Source organism: Phoca vitulina, unplaced genomic scaffold (assembly GCF_004348235.1).
Source record: "Phoca vitulina isolate PV1807 unplaced genomic scaffold, GSC_HSeal_1.0 scaffold7, whole genome shotgun sequence".
In the NCBI taxonomy this organism is placed as follows: domain Eukaryota; kingdom Metazoa; phylum Chordata; class Mammalia; order Carnivora; family Phocidae; genus Phoca; species Phoca vitulina.
The window spans coordinates 50,742,652-50,764,797 of NW_022589710.1; the positions used below are offsets into that span (position 1 = coordinate 50,742,652).

At 34.8% G+C, this 22,146-nt stretch overlaps 1 protein-coding gene and 1 non-coding gene across 2 annotated transcripts in view; both read right to left on the reverse strand.

The window, feature by feature from the left end:
- GTF2A1 (general transcription factor IIA subunit 1) overlaps positions 1-22,146 on the reverse strand; it is a 42,803-nt gene that overhangs the window by 18,286 nt on the left and 2,371 nt on the right. Inside the window, exons 2-7 of the mRNA XM_032405705.1 lie at positions 19,994-20,095; positions 11,142-11,346; positions 9,267-9,331; positions 4,354-4,429; positions 3,092-3,225; positions 248-568 (exon numbers count right to left, since the gene is read on the reverse strand). Of these exons, the coding sequence (XP_032261596.1) occupies positions 248-568; positions 3,092-3,225; positions 4,354-4,429; positions 9,267-9,331; positions 11,142-11,346; positions 19,994-20,095 (903 nt within the window). The remainder of the gene's footprint in view (positions 1-247; positions 569-3,091; positions 3,226-4,353; positions 4,430-9,266; positions 9,332-11,141; positions 11,347-19,993; positions 20,096-22,146) is intronic.
- Positions 9,977-10,120, reverse strand: LOC116633442. Its single transcript, XR_004299720.1, has one exon. It is a non-coding gene; the product is annotated as a small nucleolar RNA SNORA79 (small nucleolar RNA).

Here is a 22,146-nt window from a genome sequence, read left to right on the forward strand (position 1 = left end):
ACAACTCAATGATATACATTTATTTTTTATTACTAGCTATAAGAAACAGTATTTTATGATGATAAATACAACCAGAACCATTTAAAAACCTTATTAGGTTAAAACAATCTAACTTTATATTTAAAATCCTATATTGTATAACACCTTAACAGCCTCTGAAAAAATAGAATATAATTCATCAGTTTGGCACCAAGTAAAAGAAATGATTGAGTAGTTTCTCATTTCAATTCTTTTACTACAAACTTACTTCTTCTACCTGCCCATCCTCAGCTCCATCTTTCTCTTTGTCTTCCTCTTCATCATCATCATAGTCTTCTTCTTCATCTTCATCTTCTTCAGATGATGTATCCCCGGTTCCATCGACCTGTAACACCAGTGGGGCTTGTGCTTGAGCAGGCTGGGCCTGTGGTTGCTGCTGGCCAGCTGCAGTTATCTGTGCTTGCGCCGGTGTAGGTGCAGCCACCGTTGTAGGTATAACTTGAGTCTTATTTCCTGTAAATAAGATTTGTTGTGGCTGAATGATAACACCCGTCTGTGGTGAAATCCCTCCGGGAAGAGGGGCCAGTACCTAAGGCAAAAGAAAACCATATTAAAGAAACTAGTAAGAGTACCAAGTAGCCCAGTTTCATTTTGTGGTACAGAGAAATAGGCGTAAATGCTGAAGAATCACCAAAAATGGCCATATCTCATACGGCTAAAAACCACCAAAGCATAAAAGGAGTTTAACTAGTATAATGATCCCACTTCCATTTTACCATTCAAAGTTCTGAAGGAAAAAAAGATTTTCTGAAAATATTTACTGAGCACTTGCTATGTACATGGCAAATTCCAAACCAAGAGTTACACATATGATTAATTTACTTGCTTGATGTATGGACAAGTTTAGTGACTTGCCAAGCTTGGAGTCACGAAGAGGCAAAATTTTAACCCAGGCTTTCTGATTCTGCTCTAATTATTATGTTGCACTGCCTCCCTGTGGAGAACACTGCACTGAAAATGTGAAGTCTTGGGCCCCAGTTTTGTCTAAGATCCCAGATTGAGATATAGCAAAGGCATGTCACTTAACCTCCTTTGGCTTTCGTCACTTCACTGTCAAACTAGGATCAATGGTTCTCAACCCTGGCTGCAAATTACAACCACCTGGTAGCTTAAAAATACTGGTACTTGGGCCCCACTCCTAGTATTCTGATTTAATTGGTGTGAGATGAAATCTAATCATTTAAAGCTCTCCAGCTGGGGCGCCTGGGTGGCTCAGTCGTTAACCATCTGCCTTCGGCTCAGGTCATGATCCCAGGGTCCTGGGATCCAGCCCCACATCGGGCTCCCTGCTCAGTGGGAAGCCTGCTTCTCCCTCTCCCGCTCCCCCTGCTTGTATTCCCTCTCTCGCTGTGTCTCTCTCTGTCAAATAAATAAATAAAATCTTTTAAAAAAAAAAAAAAAGCTCTCCAGCTGATTCTAACCATGCAACCACACCAGATCAGATGATTTCTAAAGTTCCTTTCTGCTTCTGCATCTAGAATTCTAAAGTAAACCATAACTCAAAAGAACATATTAACAAATATTAACTATATCTTTTACAATAAATATATTTATAATTACATGTATTAATAAATAAAAAGAGAATACCTAGTGATAAATAAAAAGGTGAATGGCAATTACTTGCCTTTAGGTTCAAGGAATGCAAAATAAGACAGTATTTCCCTTAAGAAGTTTATGGATTAATGGTGCAATAGACAAAGCAGTAACACAACTCAAAAGATAGAAGGTGTAACAGAAGTATGATATGGTGTTAAGAGAACACAGGAGAGAGGACTAAATTCAGCTTGAGGGACAAGGTATGGTCAGGGAAGCCTTCTTAATAGGTAATACTTGAGTTCTTTTGTGCTTGGAAGATTAGCCAGGCTTTTCCATTCGGTTGCTTTTTTTGTTGGGGGGAATAAAGGGAGTTGCTAGAAGGAAGGTGAAAGGGCATTCTAAGTAGAAGAATAGCATCAACCAAAAATCTGGAAAGCTGTAAATCGACTAGATTAATGCTTCTCTGACCTTACCTCTACCATCATACTATAATATGGACATTATGTAATGTGTCTCTTTTTTTAAAGTACCTAAGTTCTTTAAGAAAATAACCATTTCTCTTTCCTCTTTGTCCTCACGGTACAAGAGTTTTAACACCCAGCACAGAAGTAGGTACAAAGATCTAACTTTGATCTAAATAGCAGCTGAAGCAGATAGTTGGAAGCATGGCAAGAAATAAACCGAAGAGATCAAAAAAATAAGATCCATAAAAAAAACAAAGATCCTATGAACCATGCTGAGGAGTTTTAGACCTTTTCCAACAGGCAATGAGAAGTCATTAAAAGATTTTAAGATTTTTAGAACAATAACTATAAAATACAGAGTAACGAGTTAGGAAGCCTAAGATTAGAGTCAGGGAAATCAATTAAGAGGATAATATATAGTATTTATTTATACACACACACAGTATATATAGTATATATACTATTGAGAGAATAATAATAGTATTTTAAGTGGGAAATTAGGAAAGCATGAAGTAAGGAAATGATGAGAAAGTCTGAGAAAAGAAAACTAGTTTCAAAAATTAAGGAACTGCAAACATGTTAAAACTGCAGTCTGGAAAAAAGGAACTATTAAAAATTGGTAGGACTTCATGATACTTTGCATATTAAAAATACATAAGCTTCATGAAACTGGATTCATGTCTGCCTTGTTCACTCCTAAATCTCCAGTCCCTTGCAAAGACTCTGATACACAGCCACATAAATGCTTATTGAATGAATGCCAGATAACTTGGGAGGCTGAGGAAGCTGGATGGAGGGTGACAGAAAAGCATATTCAGAGGAATGATGAAAGATAAGCAGGGAAACAACAATTTAGTCTTAAATATATTAAATGTAAGCTAAGCTGTAAGGTATACAGGAGGAATTTACGACGACAGGATGTACAACATTGGAGAATAGTCTAAGAATTCGTAGAGATAAAGCCATGGGAAAGGGGAGGAGAACCACCCGAAGAATTCATACAGAAGAAGAAAAAAGAACCCCATCATGATCATAACTTATTATTCTATTACCTGTTGTATAACAGGAGCTTGTACTCCACCAGGCTGCATTTGTGGTATAACTTGTTGTTGGAGAACCACTGACTGCTGAGGCTGAAAGATATACTGGGCACCATTGGCTGCTCTGACTACTTGAAGAAGCTGGCCTAAAGCAGAAAGTATGTATTACAAGTTACCATTTTAGCAGTGACCATCTCAAAATAAATGAATTCATAATGAATGTCAAGCCACCAAAATCCCCTAGAAATGATCGAGCAAGAAGTCTAACAATTAAGGGCTGCCCTACACAACAAACATAATCCTCACCTTCTCTCAGTTCCCTCCATGTTCAAATACATTGCTTAAAATGTTTTTCCTTACTCATCATCCCTATAAAGCTCTTTTCCAATAAAGTTTTAACAGATATGAAAGTTGATTAGAAGTTTAAATTATCTTTACTAACATGTTAAGAGTCATGTAAGACCAGTAAGATCATATGTTTCAAAGGCTGTTTCTTTTGAAAGCTCTGAAGACATGAAAGTATAACAGTTCATTAATATCTTGAGCCAAAGCACCAGGATACTTAGCTTCAAAATGCTTAAAACAAAAGTTTGCTGAATTATCATTGCCACATAATACTGAGTGTATGCCTGGCTTAAACACAGAGAAGTGAATCCCTCTCTTTGTTGTTTTAGATTAAACAGAATCTTCAATTAATTAAAAAGCAACAATTATATATTAATAAAATATGTAACAAGATAAACCTCTAGTTCTTTACAAATTTAGAATCTTATTAACAAAATAACAAGAAATTCTATAATTAAAATTAGAGAGAATAACTTAAAACCCATGTAAATAAATTCTTCCAACATTAATATGCCAAAAATCACAAGTAAATTTTGTCAGTCTATGCAGAGATATTATGTAAAACAGAATGCAATAAAATACTATAGGATTTAGTTTGATATCACAAATTCATTCAAGTAAGTTTAACTTATATGGCAGGTTAAATGTGTTTAACAAAAATCTATGTAAAAAAATATTTCTATATAATCATACTTATTCAATAATAGGATTCTCATTCACAGATCAAAAGCTCAAGCGCAATTTTCATCTCCTCTACTGCATCCTCAGCAGTAATTATTACTTAGTGTGCTACAGTACTCAGTCTTTTTTAATAACCTAAGTCAAATGGTACAAGAAATACTGATTTTGTCTTTCAAGGAGGCCAAAACGAAGACTAGATGGTACAATTTTCTGAGTCACACATATATAATGGTCCCGTTACTCCTCACCTGAATTTGTGAGTATCTGCTGCACAGGCGTCACCCCTGCAGGGAGCGCCAAGGTAGCAGCTGTAGCGGCAGCGCTCTGAAGAAAACAAAGGAAAAACAATCAAAACCACGTATGTGCATAACAGTACTTCAATTTATCTCTGGCACATTTTCATAGTATTTGAAGTTTATCGTTTAGTACATACTAACATGAAAAGTTTTAGCAAGACTAAACCCCATTTTATAAAATGATACAATGAAGATCATCTAGCCTAAATGCCTTACTTAAGACTTCAAACAACGAAGCAGAATAATATAATTGGGGTGTTTCTTCCCCTGGAGAATGTGCTCCAAGGAAACCTCACACATACTGACAATGCCACACAATTATAAAATATCCATTCCATTATTTCTTTCCCTACTCTATATCCTTACTCCCAATTCCTTGTTGTCAATTACAGTTGACCCTTAAGCAATGCAGGGGCTAAGGGCACCAACTCCTCACACAAGTGAAAATCCACTTTGTGGTTCTCCAACAACAAACTTTTGACTTCCCAAAAACTAAATAGCCTACTGTTGACCAGAAGCCTTACCAATAACATAAATGGTCAATTAACACCTATTTTGTATGATATATATGTTATCTATTGTATTCTACAATAAAGTAAGCTAGAGGAAAGAAAATATATACCTTATTTATCTAAAATAACCGTATTTATCGGAAAAATCTGCATATAAATGGACCCATACAGTTCAAACCCAAATTGTTCAAGGTCAACTGTAATATACTTGAAGCAAAATGTTAAGTATCTTCATTTTAGAATTCTTAGTATTTTTAATTTATACTAGAATCAACAGGGCTTTAAAGAAAACCTTGTATCAGAAGGCTGAGCAATTCTACGATGCCCTAAGATGACAATATTGGCACTATATGTAGGTGAAACATACATCAATAATAGTTTTATTAACACAAAAAAATACCTAAAAATCTTAAAAGTCACCAACTTTAATTTCTACATTTTAAAATGGAGGTAGTATCTGACATTTAAGTCAAAAAAAAAAAAAAAATACATGGGTGTACTCTGAATCTCTTTAAATCCAGGATAAATTTTTCATTTACTGCTTCTGGAGACTTCTCCTCTCCCCTTTCCTCCAAAAGAATTACACCACATTTTTACTGTTTTTTTAATTCTATACTCAAAGTAGTTCCATGCATCTCACTGTAACTATATATAGAGGTAATTCTTCTCCCTCATCCTTCAATCTTTTTAAAGGTACCAAGCCTTCACATACCAATCTAACATACACATTTTTAGAAACACCTCTATTTGGTAATCTCTGAGAAATAAATTTAACTGTGCTTTGAAGATGCTAATGCCAGAGAAGTCAACAATTCTTGGAAAATTATACGCAAGTAGGTTCATGACACTACTATCTAGTCTAGACTCCAAATACAGTGTTCTAAGAAAACGTGCTTCTTGTTTCCATTTGATAGGCCTAACTAGTTTCTACATCTAAAGCCCCAAATTCCCACTATGTAACCAGAATCCAGCTATAGCCCCACCAGGTTCTTTTCATGAAATGCAGGTTCTGCATTTCATTTATTTTAAATAAATCTTGTCTGTATAGACAAATGAAAGGTAATTTAAGTCTAAGGAACACATTAACAACCACTTACTACTGAGAAATTCTATTCAGAAATATTAATATTCAGATTTTATAAGATTAATAGATCTCCCTCTACTGGCAAAGTGACACCTCTAGTTTCTACACAGCACACATGACACAATAACCACCTGCAAACCTCTGCACATTCAAGATGCTATCAATAAATATCTGTTGAGTGACATACCATACACAAACCATCTTTTATCAATGCCTACTGAAAATTTCTTCTTGTATTTTATGAAACAGCCCTAAAATGAATAATGCATTAGAGTAATTATTTCATAAAGAGAACCTGCAACACTGGTTTGATATAAGGTCCTGTTTTGTAGGTTCCCTGAAATAGCTTTCTCCCTAATACATTATCACTATCCTACATTCTTATTAAAGTACATAACTTTTCTTTTTTTTTTTTTTTTTAAAGATTTTATTTATTTATTTGACAGAGAGAGACACAGCGAGAGAGGGAACACAAGCAGGGGGAGTGGGAGAGGGAGAAGCAGGCTTCCTGCTGAGCAGGGAGCCCAATGTGGGGCTCGATCCCAGAACCCTGGGATCATGACCTGAGCCGAAGGCAGACGCTTAACGACTGAGCCACCCAGGCGCCCCAAAGTACATAACTTTTCAATGTTCATTTCCAAAGCATGCCTAGCTTTTAAAAAAATCAAAACTGGAATAAAATCTTGCCATCTGCAATGACATGGATGGAGCTAAAGTGTATTACATTAAGTGAAATAAGTCAGTCAGAGAAAGACAAATACTGTGTGATCTCACTCATATGTGGAATTTAAAAAAGAAAACGGATGAACATATGGGAAGGGGGAAAAGAAAAAGAGGAGGGAGGAAAAACAAGCCATAAGAGACTCTTAACAAAAGAGAACAAACAGGGTTGATGGAGGGAGGTGAACAGGGAATGGGCTAAAGGGGGATGGGTATTAAGGAGGGCAATTGTTATGATGAGCAATGGGTAGTGTATGTAAGTGATTAATCACTGAATTCTACTCCAGAAACCAATATAGCACTGTATGTTAACTACCTAAAATTTAAATTAAAAAAAGAAAACGGAAATCAATCAATCAATCAAATGGGTATCTTTGAATCAGGAATAATAATTCAAACAAACAAAACCAAAAAACTTTTATTTGTAAAGAGCCTACAGTGACTGTACTTCAGAACATATAAAATACATGGGGCAAACACTGAAAACATCAACTAAAATACTAAAATACCCATAAATGCTAACACCTTTTATTGATAGATGTTTCTGACCTATGATCTGTTTAAATACATGCTCTTCAGAATCAAGGAGACATAACAAGTAAGAGATGGGCCACTAATTTTGCCCCAGTCTCTTTAAATACTATTTTAATTCAAAATTTTCTTTCAAAACTTAAAATTCTTAGAAATCAGATGGGCCTACTGCAAGTCATTCTACAAAATTTTCTGTTTTAAAAGGACAAAAGTCAGAGCGCCTGAGTGGCTCAGTGTTTTAAGTGGCCGATTCTTGATTTCGGCTCAGGTCATGATCTCAGGGTCCTGGGATCAAGCCCTGTGTCTGCCTTTGCACTCAGTGGGGGGCTTGCTCCCCCTCCCTCTGCCCCTCCACCTGCGTTGTGTCTGCGCATGCTCTCTCTTTCCTTCTCTGTTAGATGAATAATTAAATCTTAAAAAACGAAAGGACACAAGTTACTCCCTAGGAAACAGTCTCAATAGCATAAACTGCAATATAGATCCTACAGTGAGACTTTCATTTTTAAGAATGGAGGTTAGGAAATTTGGGGCCTTAGACTTGAAATGGAATTTTCTGAATGATAAAAACTCTTGTGATTCCATGATAGGCTGGAATTTTGTGATTTTTATGAAGAACTGATTCCAGCAATCTGAACTACAAGGACAAATAGATATCCTTGATTCTTTTGTGAATTTAAAAACTGTAATTTCTACTATCATGTAGAAATTTGTAATTCTGTCAAGCTATAAATTTGTAAGGCTGGTATATTTAAAAAGGAGTCATTTGTCTAGTACGTAAGCCCTGTTTCCTATCTGGCTTATCAATCACAGATGAGCTTTGAGGTTAACTACTCATTACTCACCAAACAGAAGTGATTTTTTAAAATACTGCTTTTACAGGGCACCTGGGTGGCACAGTCAGTTAAGTGTTCAACTCTTGGTTTTGGCTCAGGTCATGATCTCAGAGTTGTGAGAGCAAGCCCCGCATCAGGCTCTGCCGTTCTGTGTGGAGTCGGCTGAAGACTCTCTTTCCCTCTCCACGCCGCCCCCACCCATCCCTCTCTAAAATAAATAAATCTTTGAAAAACATATATTTTTGCTTTTTCATTAAAAAAAAAGAACTATCTGAAAAAAAAAATCTCATTGCTAGCAGTAAGCGATTTTTTTAAAAGTGATTCTTGCCTTTAAATAAAGATTTGGATTAATTTAAGAATGTCAGAGGTGAGACTCCACTAACAGTCTATTTACTGTAAACAGAACAAAGAAAAGCCATTTATGAGAAAGTGCTGGAATAATTATTCTAATAAAACTTCATTTTAATGTCTTATTAAAAAAACTTTAAGTATATAGGTAAAGATTCTCTAAGAATCTGAAGTAGTTTTTCTAATTTTAGTTATATGGTACTGTATTTGATGGGAAATACTACATACCCTAAATGAAATTTGAAAATTTGAGGACTTAGGTTCAGTGAATATCCTTTAGAAATACCAAAAGACTAATGGATAATAAACTCAAATTGGTTAAAATATATTTTAAAGTAATAATGTACACATTGTAATAAATCTTATTAAGCTATGCTATTGTTAAATCAGAGCAAAAATTTCTTTAAAGGTTTGGTCTTAAAAAGTTACCCTGAACTATCCAAACAGTTCATTTTCATTTTTAAAGTTTATAATTCTTAGCATTCCTGACCTCTAGTAATTAATGGGTCTTCTGAAACAACTATAATTGGCACATTATGTTTGGTAGGTCCCCTAAACCCATTTTCCAAAAATAGCCTGGGATGAAAGAGCTCTCACAAAGCATCATTCTTTTGGTATTTCCAACAGAAAACTGCATAATTTTATGAATCTCTATGTCTAAATATCAAGTTAAACTTTAGATCTGCTGCTAAATCCAATAATTAGGAAACCAAATAAAACAGCCATTTTGTTCAAGTTTTGAATAAACTTCAGGTTGTTAATACAGAACATACCTGGGCATAATCGCAATTTTGAGTTAGAATAAGTAGAGGCAAAATGCTATGTTCTGAGTCTTACCATGTTTGACGCATTCATATGTTGTATCAGCTTAGAATCAGGAACTATAACTTGTGGTGCAGCAGCTATTAAAAAAAAAAAAAGTACAAGTGCAAACAAGGAACCATGAGGCTGTTTCATAATCCTAAGAATACTATACAATGCTGAAAACTTTTTTCCTGTTTTCTGCATTCAAATGCATTCACCTATTTAATACCTCAGACTGTTATCAATTTCTACGGCAAATAACAGCTGTGATATACCCATCTTATACTAGACAACATCAACTAAAAAAAAGATTTGAATAACAACACCTAAGGATACAAAGGAATTTGGGAACATGAAGTAATGAGATACCTATGAAATACCTAATACCTATATATATATATATATATATATACACACACACATATATATATATATACACACAGCTCTGTGCATTCTTAAACTGGAAATTTTCAAACACAACTTAATTGTCTTGCTAACTCAGTATTGTTTTGTTGATATACTACTACTGTTAGAATGAGTTAGTAACCCATTAAGAATGAGCTCAAAAAAACTATTAACTAGTTGTCTTTAATCTACATAGCCCTCTTCTCCCATTTGACAGTTGCCAGAATCTTAAGTTACTTCCACCAACTTTTTAAAAAATATAAATCAGAAATAATGGCAATGTTAAAAAAAAAAAATGAAAGAAAGAATGGCAATGTTACGTAAGTATAAAAGGAACTAAGTGTTTGATTCCGCAAATTTCAGAGAATAAACAGATAATCCCATTATCCTAACATTCTCTGAGTGAAGAAAATCAAATTTTAATTTATGATGACCTAAAATCCTAGTGCCAGGCCTGAAGGCAATAGGAGGAACAGTCATCAAAACAGATCAAAAGGATAAAATTATTTGATGCAGGTATAGAATAAAACCAAATATTAAAAGTCTTATTTGGTATAAACAGTAAAACAATCCAAACAGACATTTCTACCATGCATTACTTACTATATATCACTATCAATTTTAAGTCTTATATATTCTCAGATACTCTCAAATGAGGCAAATGGGTAACTAAACCGTTACCTTAAAATAAAACTTTTCATTTATCTTCTTTCTCCTCTCCAGTAACAAGATTTACAAAACTCAAATGCTAGGTAAGTTTCATAACCGAATACGTCTGTGTCAAGACAGAAAATACTTATTACATGTAACAGACCAAGGTTCCTAGCCTTCTCAGGGCCCAAATTTTCCTTACCACTGAAAATGTTGGAAGAGCTACTTCACAAAGCCTTTTTTAAAGCTTCAATGAAACAAATCTATAAATTTACTTGCACAGTACAAAGCACTATGGACACACTCTATAAATACTTGGTTTTTCTTACCTTTAAACTAAGTAAATAAATTGTTATGTACATATACTCTTCACTTAAAAGAAATCTAATTCAGTCAATTTACATTTAAAGTATTAGGGAATTGAAATTTCAGACTGCCACACTTACAAAACTCCCCCAGTGTTTAAGACGTATTTATAAAAACCAAACTTAAATGTCTTTGAAGAAATAAATCAATTTCATAAAGAAAGTAGGTAACGATTTTACCACATAAAATAACGAAACCCTTAGTAAATAAATCTTTATAGGTCTGATGTATTTTAGGATATCCACCATTATGTAGCCTTCTCAAAAAAAATATTAATACACTTATATCATCTTAGGCTCTCAATTAGTTAACTACTTGTTTATCATTACTACAATACAGAATCCACGTTTTATACAAAATTTGTACGTAAATACACACAGACTACCCACTCAGTCAATAGAAAGGAAAAACCTACAGTATCTCTCTTCTTTGAAAATGACAAATTTCATTTCCAAGTTGTAAGCAGAAAAATATATCCAGTCTCACCTTGCTGTGATGCAGGAATAAGGACCTGCTGGGCCTGCGCTTGCTGAGGTACCGTCTGCTGTGGCTGAGTTTGCTGATGGTGGTGGTGGTGGTGATGTTGCTGCTGCTGGGGTTGATGCTGCTGCTGAACTTGCAATAAAAGCTGCTGCTCTTCCGAATGAAATCCATCTACTGCCCTAGACTGCATTAGTTTATTCTCCCACAACTAAGGCAAAGAAAAGTAAGGAACATTCTAAGTGAATGTTAGTGAAGATAACTCTGAACATGTGGACAAACCATATTTTACTAGTCTGTTTATAAAATTCTTTCATTTTCAAAACATAAAACCAATCTCTAATAAACCAATCTAATTCTTACCCAAGTATATACAGTAATGAAAATTAATTTTAAAGTATCAAATTTATTTTTTGCTATTTTAGAGTAATGAAAAATTTTGTTTCTTTTTATATCTTCAAACTTTCTTCAGTAATTCCTTAGTAATTCCAGGCAGAATTTCATATAAGCAATTTTTTAATAATCAAAGATTATCCTTTTTTAACATCAAATCAATTCTTAACTATTTTCATGGAAATCTCCCTTTAATGAAATATCTAATTTTTAAATTATACATGTAAAACATAAATTCATCTTTTCTTGATCTGAACAATGAGAAACGTTACAGAGGCAATCCTCAAGTTAGAAAAGCCTAAGTTTCCATCTGTCTGATCCTACGCAAGAAAAAAGAAACAGCAATGCCCAATGCTTTTAGAGGCACTCTCAACCCTCCACACCTTTTGAAATTCTCCCCTAACTTCCATCATGACAAGGAATAACAATCCTTTTCTGCTTTGCCACTTCTCTATTTTCTCCTCACCCTAGGACAGCTATTACAATGGGGAAAAGAAAATCAGACATGGGCAAAAGACAGAAAATAAAATACTTATGACTATTTCATACTTTTCCCTAACACATTTCCTCTCTACCAGACTTAGTGTTCATCTGGAGAACCTCAACCCTTATAATAAATTGCCCAAGAAAGAAACAAACCATTTTTTAGATATACAAATGAAATGTAATTCAGTTATTTTGGGGGCACCTGGGTGGCTCAGTCAGTTAAGCGTCCAACTCTTGATTTTGGCGTTAGGCTCTGCACAGTCTGTTTGTCCCTCCTCCCCCCCTCCCCACCCCCACTCTTGAGCACACATGTACTCTCTCTCTCTCTCAAATGAAATATTTTAAAAACAATAATAATTCAGTCATTTTGTACACAAGCACCTAGCACCTACACACATTTTGTTTTCTCCCCTAGGATATGCTTGTGGAATACTGCCTAACACACCTTAGACTTCTATCAGATCCTTCAAAAAGGATCCTTTTACCATACTCACATTGATCTTTATCATCTTCCAACACTTCCAACTGTTCTAGAAATTGTATATTTGTAGCTACATGCTAATAACATTTCCAGCATATCTCTAATGGCTTGCTAAAAAAGTAAACTAAAGGTCAATCTCCCAAAGCAACCATTCCCCTTAGCAAGCTATTTAGATTTGCCTGAAGCCTATTCTTATAGAGAGAGTAACAATCTCTCTCTCACGGGTTGTTGTAAGGACTCAGTAACATATTTATGCAAAACGTTTATCAGAATCTAGCATAAGCTCAGTGACCAATAAATGTTAGTTTTCATTATTACGGTTGTGGTGCTATTAATAGTGTAATAGAGCATTTCACCAAAAGTAAGAAACACAGTCCTGGTTTGGCCACTATTCGGCTTTGTGGACAAATTATGTATCTTTCTTGGGCATTTTCCTCTTTATCTAAAAAGAGGACAGAGCGCCTGGGTGGCTCAGTTGTTAAGCATCTGCCTTCGGCTCAGACCATGATCCCAGGGTCCTGGGATCGAGTCCCACATTGGGCTCCTTGCTCAGCGGGGAGTCCGGTTCTCCCTCTCCCTCTGCCCCTGCGTGTGTCCCCTCTCTCGCTGTGTCTCTCCCTGTCGAATAAATAAATAAAATCTTTGAAAATGAAAATAAAAATAAAAATAAAAAGAGGACAAATTGAATTACTTCTAAAATCACTTCCAGCTAAGAAATCTGTCTCTGAAAAATCTCAAATTAAAAACAGCTAGAGTTCCTCCTAGGGTAACAAAGAATTATTTTCTGAGAGCTCAAGTTGTATCTGGTTCATCTCTGTAGAGTAGGCATCTAGCATAGCACACAGGACAAAACGGACACTTACACACTGAATAAAATACATTCCAACTAACATATTTCATACAAAGGTTCCTGAATAGTCTGCATTCACCCAAAACTTCTACACTTCTTTTGTGTGTTCTAAAATAAAACAAAACCTGGCCTCTGGTAAACCAAAAATCAAGGTACCATTGTTTATATGCTTTAAGATACAGTTGTTTAAAGCATGATTTTTTAAAAAAATTTTAAGATTTTATTTATTTATTTGACAGAGACAGCGAGAGAGGGAACACAAGCAGGGGGAATGGGAGAGGGAGAAGCAGGCTTCCCGCTGAGCAGGGGAAAGCATTGTTCCAATCTATCCTTACTGGTATGGCCCTGGTTCAAGTCCTTTCCTCTCACCAGTACTACCATAAAGTGTAATGACTAAGCCCACTGAGCTCCCCACATCAAGTCATAAATTCTACAAATAATTCCTGAGATCTCCTATGTACTAGACACTATTAGAGGCACTGAGAACAGACAGTGAACAAACCTGACAAAAATCCTCCTCCTCACAGGGTCTACATTCTAGTGAAAACTTGCTCTTCCAATCTATCCTCTATAAATCAGTGGTCCTCAAAATGTGGTCATCAGCATCACCTGAGAACTTGTTAAGCATACTAATTCTCAGGCCCCACGCCAGACCTACTGACTCAGCAACTCTGGGGATGGAGCCAAAAATCTGTTTTAATAACCTGTCCAGGTCACTTTAATGCATGCTATTAAAGTCTAAACCAATGCTTTTCAAAGTGCACACTGCAACCCATTAGTGGGTTGTTAAAAGTCAATTTAATTTTTTTTAATTTTTTGGTATATGTTATTGAATTAAAAAGAAAATGTCAGACTGTGCCTCTATCAGGTCAGACTCTCTGGAGCAGAGGTCCAAAAATCTGCATTTTAACTAGCACCCCAGAAAATCTTTCTCACGTAAAGATCAAGCTCCTTAATACAGAATTATGTTACTTCTCTGCTACTACAACTCGCATTCTACTTTCCTAACAGTGTCAAAGTACTTGCAGTTCCCTGAATATACCATACATATCTCGTGTCTAAATCTTAGTAAACTATTCCGACTAGCAGTCTTCCCTCATGATTCCCTAAACAATGGAAACGTCAAAGTCACACAGCCTCAAGAGAAATCACTCACTGCCTCCAAACCCTAGAAATATTTCTATCATACTTTTCACACTAAGTCTACCTTCTCTACTGAAGTATGAACTCCTTCAAGGCAGAGACTTATTCAGGAGCTAACAAAATGACTAAGAACTTATCAGACATTTAGTAATTTCAAAGAAGAAAAGGGAAAACAAACTGTTGTTTTCTAGCATAATGTTTCTCTGTAAGGATGCTACTGACATTTTGGCCAGGACAATTCTTTACTGTACAGGGTAGTGCCACAGGAAGTGTACAGAAAAAACAACATTCCTGGCTGTAGCTGACTAAATGCCAAAGGTGCCCAATAGTCATTAAGACAAGCAAACATGGCCCCACACATTTCCAACTGCTGGGGTTGGGTAGGCAGCAGAGGAAAAAGGGGTGTTGGAGTAGTCTATTGAGAAGCCACATTTACTAAGTACCAAATACTATCCTAGGTAACGTGAAAAACACAAATATAGTACTGTACAAATACTTAGCATTAAACTCATAATATCAAATAATATAGAGTTCAAATCAGCTAAATGTTTTGTTTTAATCCAATTTCTTTTTTATGATTTTAATTGTATTTATCAAAATACTGTTTTTTAAATATCAGCTATTTAAAATAAACAATGCAATACTGTTTTCGGCAACAGTGATCATATTAATACTACTGACAACAATCAAGAATACTGAACTGTTATGTATTTATTTATTTTGCTTAGGAAACAGAAGAATTCTCTTTATTTTTATAATACTATTTTCCCTCCAACACAGTAGCTATTATTTCTGGCAATCCTATTTCATCAATCTTTGCCAGGTCTCTGAAATTAGACATGGAGAAAACTCATTTTCTGTTCCCCAAATGGCTCTAATGTACATCTATAGATCATATTAACTAGATTAATCCTGTATTGTATTCTTACTGTGCACTTTGCAAGTAACTTTACACGTACAGACTCATTTTTACAAAATCCTATAACACAGACATTGTTACTATCTCCTTTTTACAGAAAAAGAACCTGAAGAACAGTAAGTTAGATAATTTATCCAAGACCACCAACTAATAGCAGACAAAAGTGGGAAATAATCCAGGCAGTCTGACTCCAGTGTTCCCAGTCAGGGAACCTGGACCCTGAGAGTGAAGACTGAATGTCCTTTAAATTCTACACCCTAGACCCCTCGCTTGCCTCATCCTAATCCCAGCTCTGGTCCAAGTTTTAATCTCTACAGTATACTGCTGCTATCACAAAAGGTCTAGTCACAACTCTGGTACCTTCCTTTTTACTGGTTATTGTATATGTCATCTGGAGACAAAAGGCCTACGTTCAAGTCTCTACCATTTGCTAAATGACCTTATCAAAGGATATTCCCTCTGAGTCTATTTTTTGATCTACAAATTTGCGATTAAATCTACTATTTCCTGGCAGTTTGCCAGGCTAGAAATTTGAAGGATTCTACTTTCACAAAACATCTAGCTCCTAAATAAATACAAGAAAACTGCATTTCTGGGCTCCCTTGAAATGGGGATAGGGTACAGAGTTTTCCCCAAGGATAAATGAAGTAGAGAATAATAGATTATTGTTCAAGTTATGGCCCAAGTATTTATATATAACTAGAGTATATTTAGAATAATGGTTCTCAATCAGTGGTGGTTTTGCTCCCCAGGGACATCTGGCAATGCATGGAGACATTTTTGGTTGTCAGAAATGAGCAGTGCTACTGGCATTTAGTGGGCAGAGGCCAGGTATGCTGTTAACATTCTACAAAGAACAGAAGAGCTCTCTGCAACAAAGAATTAACAAATGACAGTAGTGCCAAGGCTGACAAACCTGATCTAGAGACCAATAAACTGAGTTTCAGATTTGTCTCCAATTGAGGAAATTCTTCTCACTTTATTTTATTGAGGAGAGAGGTCATGTTTTATAGGTACTTGCTGTTTAGATATGGATAGGTCTAACAGTGTAGAAATGAGGATGATTTTATCATTCAAAATCCTTTGAACAGGATTTGTAGACGGTCATTCCCATCCATAATTACTCACTAATCCAAAACACAATTTACATTCAAATACAGATTAAAGACTATGAAGACTATGTTTTAGGTGTTTTTTTCTATCTCCCATAGTTTATACATTAAAGTAGGTCCAAAGTGTTTCAAGAGATAACCTCTGAGAATTGGGTTGACTTTTTTTAATCGCCTCTCTTCCAGCATTCTCTGGTTAAACTTCAAATTACATGCACAGTCATTACTCATCTTAATTCATCATCTAATTCACCATTGTATCCCTCACAGCAGTGGTGAAGTTTCTGATAAAAGTCTGTGAAACAGCCAAAAAGTGGGGAGGAAGGGGCTAGAACTAATGACAAGGTCCTTTGTAAACCATAAAACACAAAATTAATGTTAGTTTTTGTCAGCAAGAATGTCTAAACCTATAGAGTCTAATATAATATCTACCAGCCACACATGGTGATTTAAATTGCAATTAATTATAATTAAAAATTCAGTTCTTCAGTTCCATTAACTACATTTCAAGTGCTTAATAGCCACATGTCACTAGTGGCTACCATACTGGAGAGCACAGATACGGAACATTTATCACCACAGATAGGGCACATTCTGGAAATTCTAATGGGATCCTGAAGAAATTTAGTACAGAGAATTAAAATAACATAAACTCAATTTAGTATAAGAGTTTTATTTTTATTTTATTTTTTTTAAAGATTTTTTATTTATTTATTTGACAGAGAGAGAGAGCACAGCAGGTGGAGTAGTAGGTAGAGGGAGAAAGAGGCTCCCTGCTGAGCAAGGAGCCCTATGTGGGGCTCGATCCCAGAACCCTGGGTTCATGACTTGAGCCGAAGGCAGTTGCTTTACCAACTAAGCCACCCAGGCGCCCCAACAGTTTATTTTTAAATCCAGTTACAACCCACAATAGAAGAGTATGCTCCATCTGAAAAACAGCAAAAATATTAAACTACTTTGTTCTGTTAGGTTCTGGAGCCATGTTTGTTATTAACTAATTTAATTAAATATTTACTGAATACCAACCACATATGCAAGGCACTGTGCTCTACAGAGGCTAGGGATTCAAAGTAGAATAATTCGCCATTTTTATCATTAAAAACTAGCCATCAAACAAATCAATGTATAAAACATATATAATATTCATATATACTACATTATATATATATATTACACTAATATATATTTGAACAGTCAAATGTAATAAAAATACAGGTAGATCTATTTAATCTCAAAGACATCTCCTTCTCTTTGGAGAGAATCCTTTGATTCTACTGGGACCAGTAGGAAAAATCAATTCCCCACACTTGTTATCTACAAGAGTAGATAACAAACAACCTGGATTGACTACTAGTTTGATTTAGGGTAGATTAAAGACTTTGGAATGGATTTTCTACATTTAAAAATGTTGTATCTTCTACATAAGGTCAAAGTACTTCAAGGACAACCATTATATGAGTGTAAGATAAACTGCAAAGTATTTGCTCCACATAACACAAAGGAATCTTATTCTCTTATTCATATCCTGAGATACTTTATGCTACTTAAGCAGTTTATATTGCCATTCTTCCAACTCAGGCCTCAAGAGTTGGCATTCTTTCACTTGTATTTTTGGATGCCTACCCTTCACTTTTAATAACCATTACATTTCTCTCAAGGTAAATACAAATTTCCTCATTTCACTTAAATGTATGTATTTTTCCTTCCTCACACAGGCAGATTCTTATCAAAAACTCCACAGAAGTTACCCAGATGCCTAAATACTCTAAGATAGATTTCATCACCATAAAGGTGAGGTTCACTTTATTTAAAATAAGTTCCTAAACTGCAGCCTCACACTTCCACTGAATAGATAAATGATAACAAAACAAATGTTCTTAACATTAATTATGATTACTTATTTGTACATAGTCCTCAAGGAGCTCAATACCCAATTTCTAAGCCAGCAGTTCTAAAACTTTTGAGTCTCAGGATCCTTTATCACTTTCAAAAATTACTGAGAACCTCAAAGAGCTTTTATGAAATTATTAACTAAGTTGGGTTTTTTGTTTGTTTACAAATTCATTTAAAAACAGCAATGTATCCATCACATGTTAACATAAATAATACATTTTTTAACAAAAATAACCAAATCAAATTTAGTGACAAATAGCTTAAAGGAAAAATAGCTGGATTCTCCTATCTGCGTATACAACCATCTATTACTTTGGTTGAATATATGAAGAAAATCTGTCTTCGCACACCTAAACAGCTGGGAAAAGAAGAAGTATTTTAAGTGATGGTTTCCTTAAAGTTAGCTACAATGTAGAATCTGAAACCATACACCAATGAACTTTTCATACTTTTAGATTAAAATCCATTAATTTATCTTTTACTTTGAAGGGATTTTGCAACATCATGCCTTGGTCATTTAGAAAATATAAGTTCAGTGAATTATGCAGTATTCCAAATACTAACACATTTCATTAAAGAATATCAAATAATCGCATTTCTTAATATTAACAGTGATCTCATCTTGACTCCTCAGTACACATCCTTTTAATATTCACTGCATCAAAATGGGAAGCATACATAAAGCACTGTGGATATGGAACAGTTATCTCAAGGAAAAGTACTCAGTGCATTTGAGTAGCAACTTTAACTGGCCACTTTTCACAGAACACAACTTTTACTGAAAATATGACAAACTATGATTATTCAGACTTGGGCATCTGGCCAACCTCATGGACCTCTTGAAACAATCTGTGGGGAAACCTCAGGACTCCACAGACCTTATTTTGAGAACCACTGTTCTGAGCAATAAGGCAAAAATATTCCATAATCTCATGAGTCATTACAACACCAAGAAAACACAAATGCTAAATAAAAATATCTAATTATTTCTGCTTAAATCCAAAGAAATCCAAGAGACAGAAAACCAGCTCCCAATGTCAAATACATCATAAACCTAATATTTGGTCCACATAAAAAAAAAAATTCAGACTTAAGAACATAAAATTATTTTATCAAGCACTTATTTAATCTCCACAACATAAACACTTTCTAGAATACAGGTACGTTAAGACCATAAAAAAAAGGGGGGAAAAAACAAAACTATAGGTATGTCAAATAATTAGACCATAAATATACAATGTTAACGGTCCATTAGTAATAGTGAATGCTATTGCCAGACACTGTGCTTAAGCACTTCATATGGTTATTATATTTAATCCTCAAAACAAACCTGTAAGGTAAGTCTGACCAATTCCCGTATCACACATAATGAAACTGAAATACAGTGTGCCTAAGAGCAGAGGAAGGATGGATGGTAGAGCTATCTAAAGCTAGTCTCCTTCACCTATCCACACACTGCCTCCTGCAGCAAAGTTGAATGCTCATCCCATGGAAAAATTATGGATCAGTCTCTGGCTGAAGAGAGTATTTTAAGGAAAAAAAAAAAAGTATGACTATTAAAACAACAACAAGAGGCAAACTCACAGTTTTTAGTTCCATAAGAACTTGTTCATCAACTCCATCATCCAAAAAGATGTCTCTCACATCATTAATAACATCTTCAATCACAGATCTGTACAATTTAGGCTTTAAAGGAAAAATAAAAAACTTGAAAAAGATCATTTTTCACATATTCAAAACAAATTAAATATAATACAAGTCATTTTTCCAACTAATCAAAATTTATTTTAGAAGATAGAACTTTAAAGATATGGCCATCCTAACAAACATCATTTGCTTCAGTTAAAATGGATTATTTTATGACTGCATATTTTAAAAGAAGTCTTAAAGACTAATGCAATTCATATACAGGAAGTCCTTACACATACAAGGTCCACACAATTTCCAGTTAGAATTTCCTATGTTGTTATAATCAAAACACCTAATGTGACCCAAAAAATAGACTTATGGGTTGCTTATAACTGGTTCCTATTATTCTTTCCTTTGACTTCTGTTAGATCTCACAACCTCCTCACTAAGCCTTAAACTTACGTCCTGCAGTCATTTGCCTGATATTATCTGCAATCTAATTGAAAAATCACGTAATTTCTATTTTCTGTCAACCAGTCTGTGCCTTTAAGCTACACCATTAAACTGTTCATATACCCACAATAACAGGTCTTAAAGCCCCAGATGAACAAGGCACACTGACTTCTTTCCCAGGATTTCTTTCCTTCAACTACTGCCTAGACGATGCCATGAAATAGAATCATGGACATCCTCAATGTTTTCTAATTATTACTATTATTGTTGGTATTACTTGGGAAGGGTTGGAGGGGAAGATTCTTTCTAGAAGGTTGCCAGAAGAATAAAAGGAGAATAAATGTGAAAGCACTTTCAAAAGTATAAAGTATTTTTGTAAAAATCAAAAGGTAATAGTAATTTGCCCAACCCACATCCTATTTTTAACGTGTTAGGCAAGAAGTCTGCATGTCAGTGTGATAAAACTAGAGCTATCTTGTTATAAATCCTATCCATTATCACACACAGTTAAGGTATCAGCCTTTTTCTTTTAATGTTTGTCATTATTTGTGTTTTATAGCCTGCTTAAGGTAAGAACTACTAGTTACCCAATAAAACCAAGGGTTTGCTCTCATAACCAAACCTTAAAGACAAATGTTTCACTAGCATCTCTAACAGCAATATTGTTATCACAGGAGAACCCTCTAAGAAAATGTGTTCTTGCACTGCCAAAACTACAAATAATGAGTTCCTCTGTATAACTTACCTCAACCATTAAAATTTGCTCCTTTTCACCACAACCAGAAAAACAATTCATATATCTGGGTTCTCACCTTTGCTATTCCACTCACTAACCTGCTTTATTTTACCAAATCTGCCTCTGTAAACTTTTAAGTTATTCATGTGCAAAATGTGAAACTCTATAGGGCCTCCTTATTTTAACATTCTGATTCTATATATAAGGAAATTGTCACTGACTATAGGTATCATTTTATCTATGGTGATTTAACCACTGAATTACAAAAATAACATTTAAAAAGTGGTTTTCTTTAAGCCAATAATAATACTTAATGCACTATAAAGAGGTGGTGTAATTTTAAATTGTTACTATGAATCTTAAGTTGATGATATAAACTATTTTTTCAGCAAACTGGATGTTTGGTGTTTTCTGAAGTCAATCACTCCTAAAAATCTTCAGCTTGGAGATCCAGACATTTACAGCTACAAAACTTGCTTTCTTCTGGCACTCCCTATTTAATGAATTTATCTTGTTTTAGGATTTTGCTTATGTGCCTTAGTTAACCTACAATTTGACCATTTAATTTCATAAAAGCTCTAAAGGGAAATGTGTATTCTTCATGACATATACACAATAATTTAGCAGAACTGTTCATAAGTTGATAAGCCCCCATAATACTCATGTTTTTAAAAGCATGGGGGTGCATAGGCACTCCCTGAAATAAGCTATTTCCAAGTTATTTAAAATGCTAAACCTTACTTAAGCCAAAGTTTTTGCCTTTTAACAAAATACAGAGTAATTTAGGTTTGTCCTGGTTTTCAAAACACAGATTTTCCAAACTGGTAAATTAAAGAGCCATGACTGTCACTATCTAATGATTATTTAGTAGGTTCCTTTCCAAAATGTTAGTTCCCGGGGGGGGGGGGGGGGGGGGGGG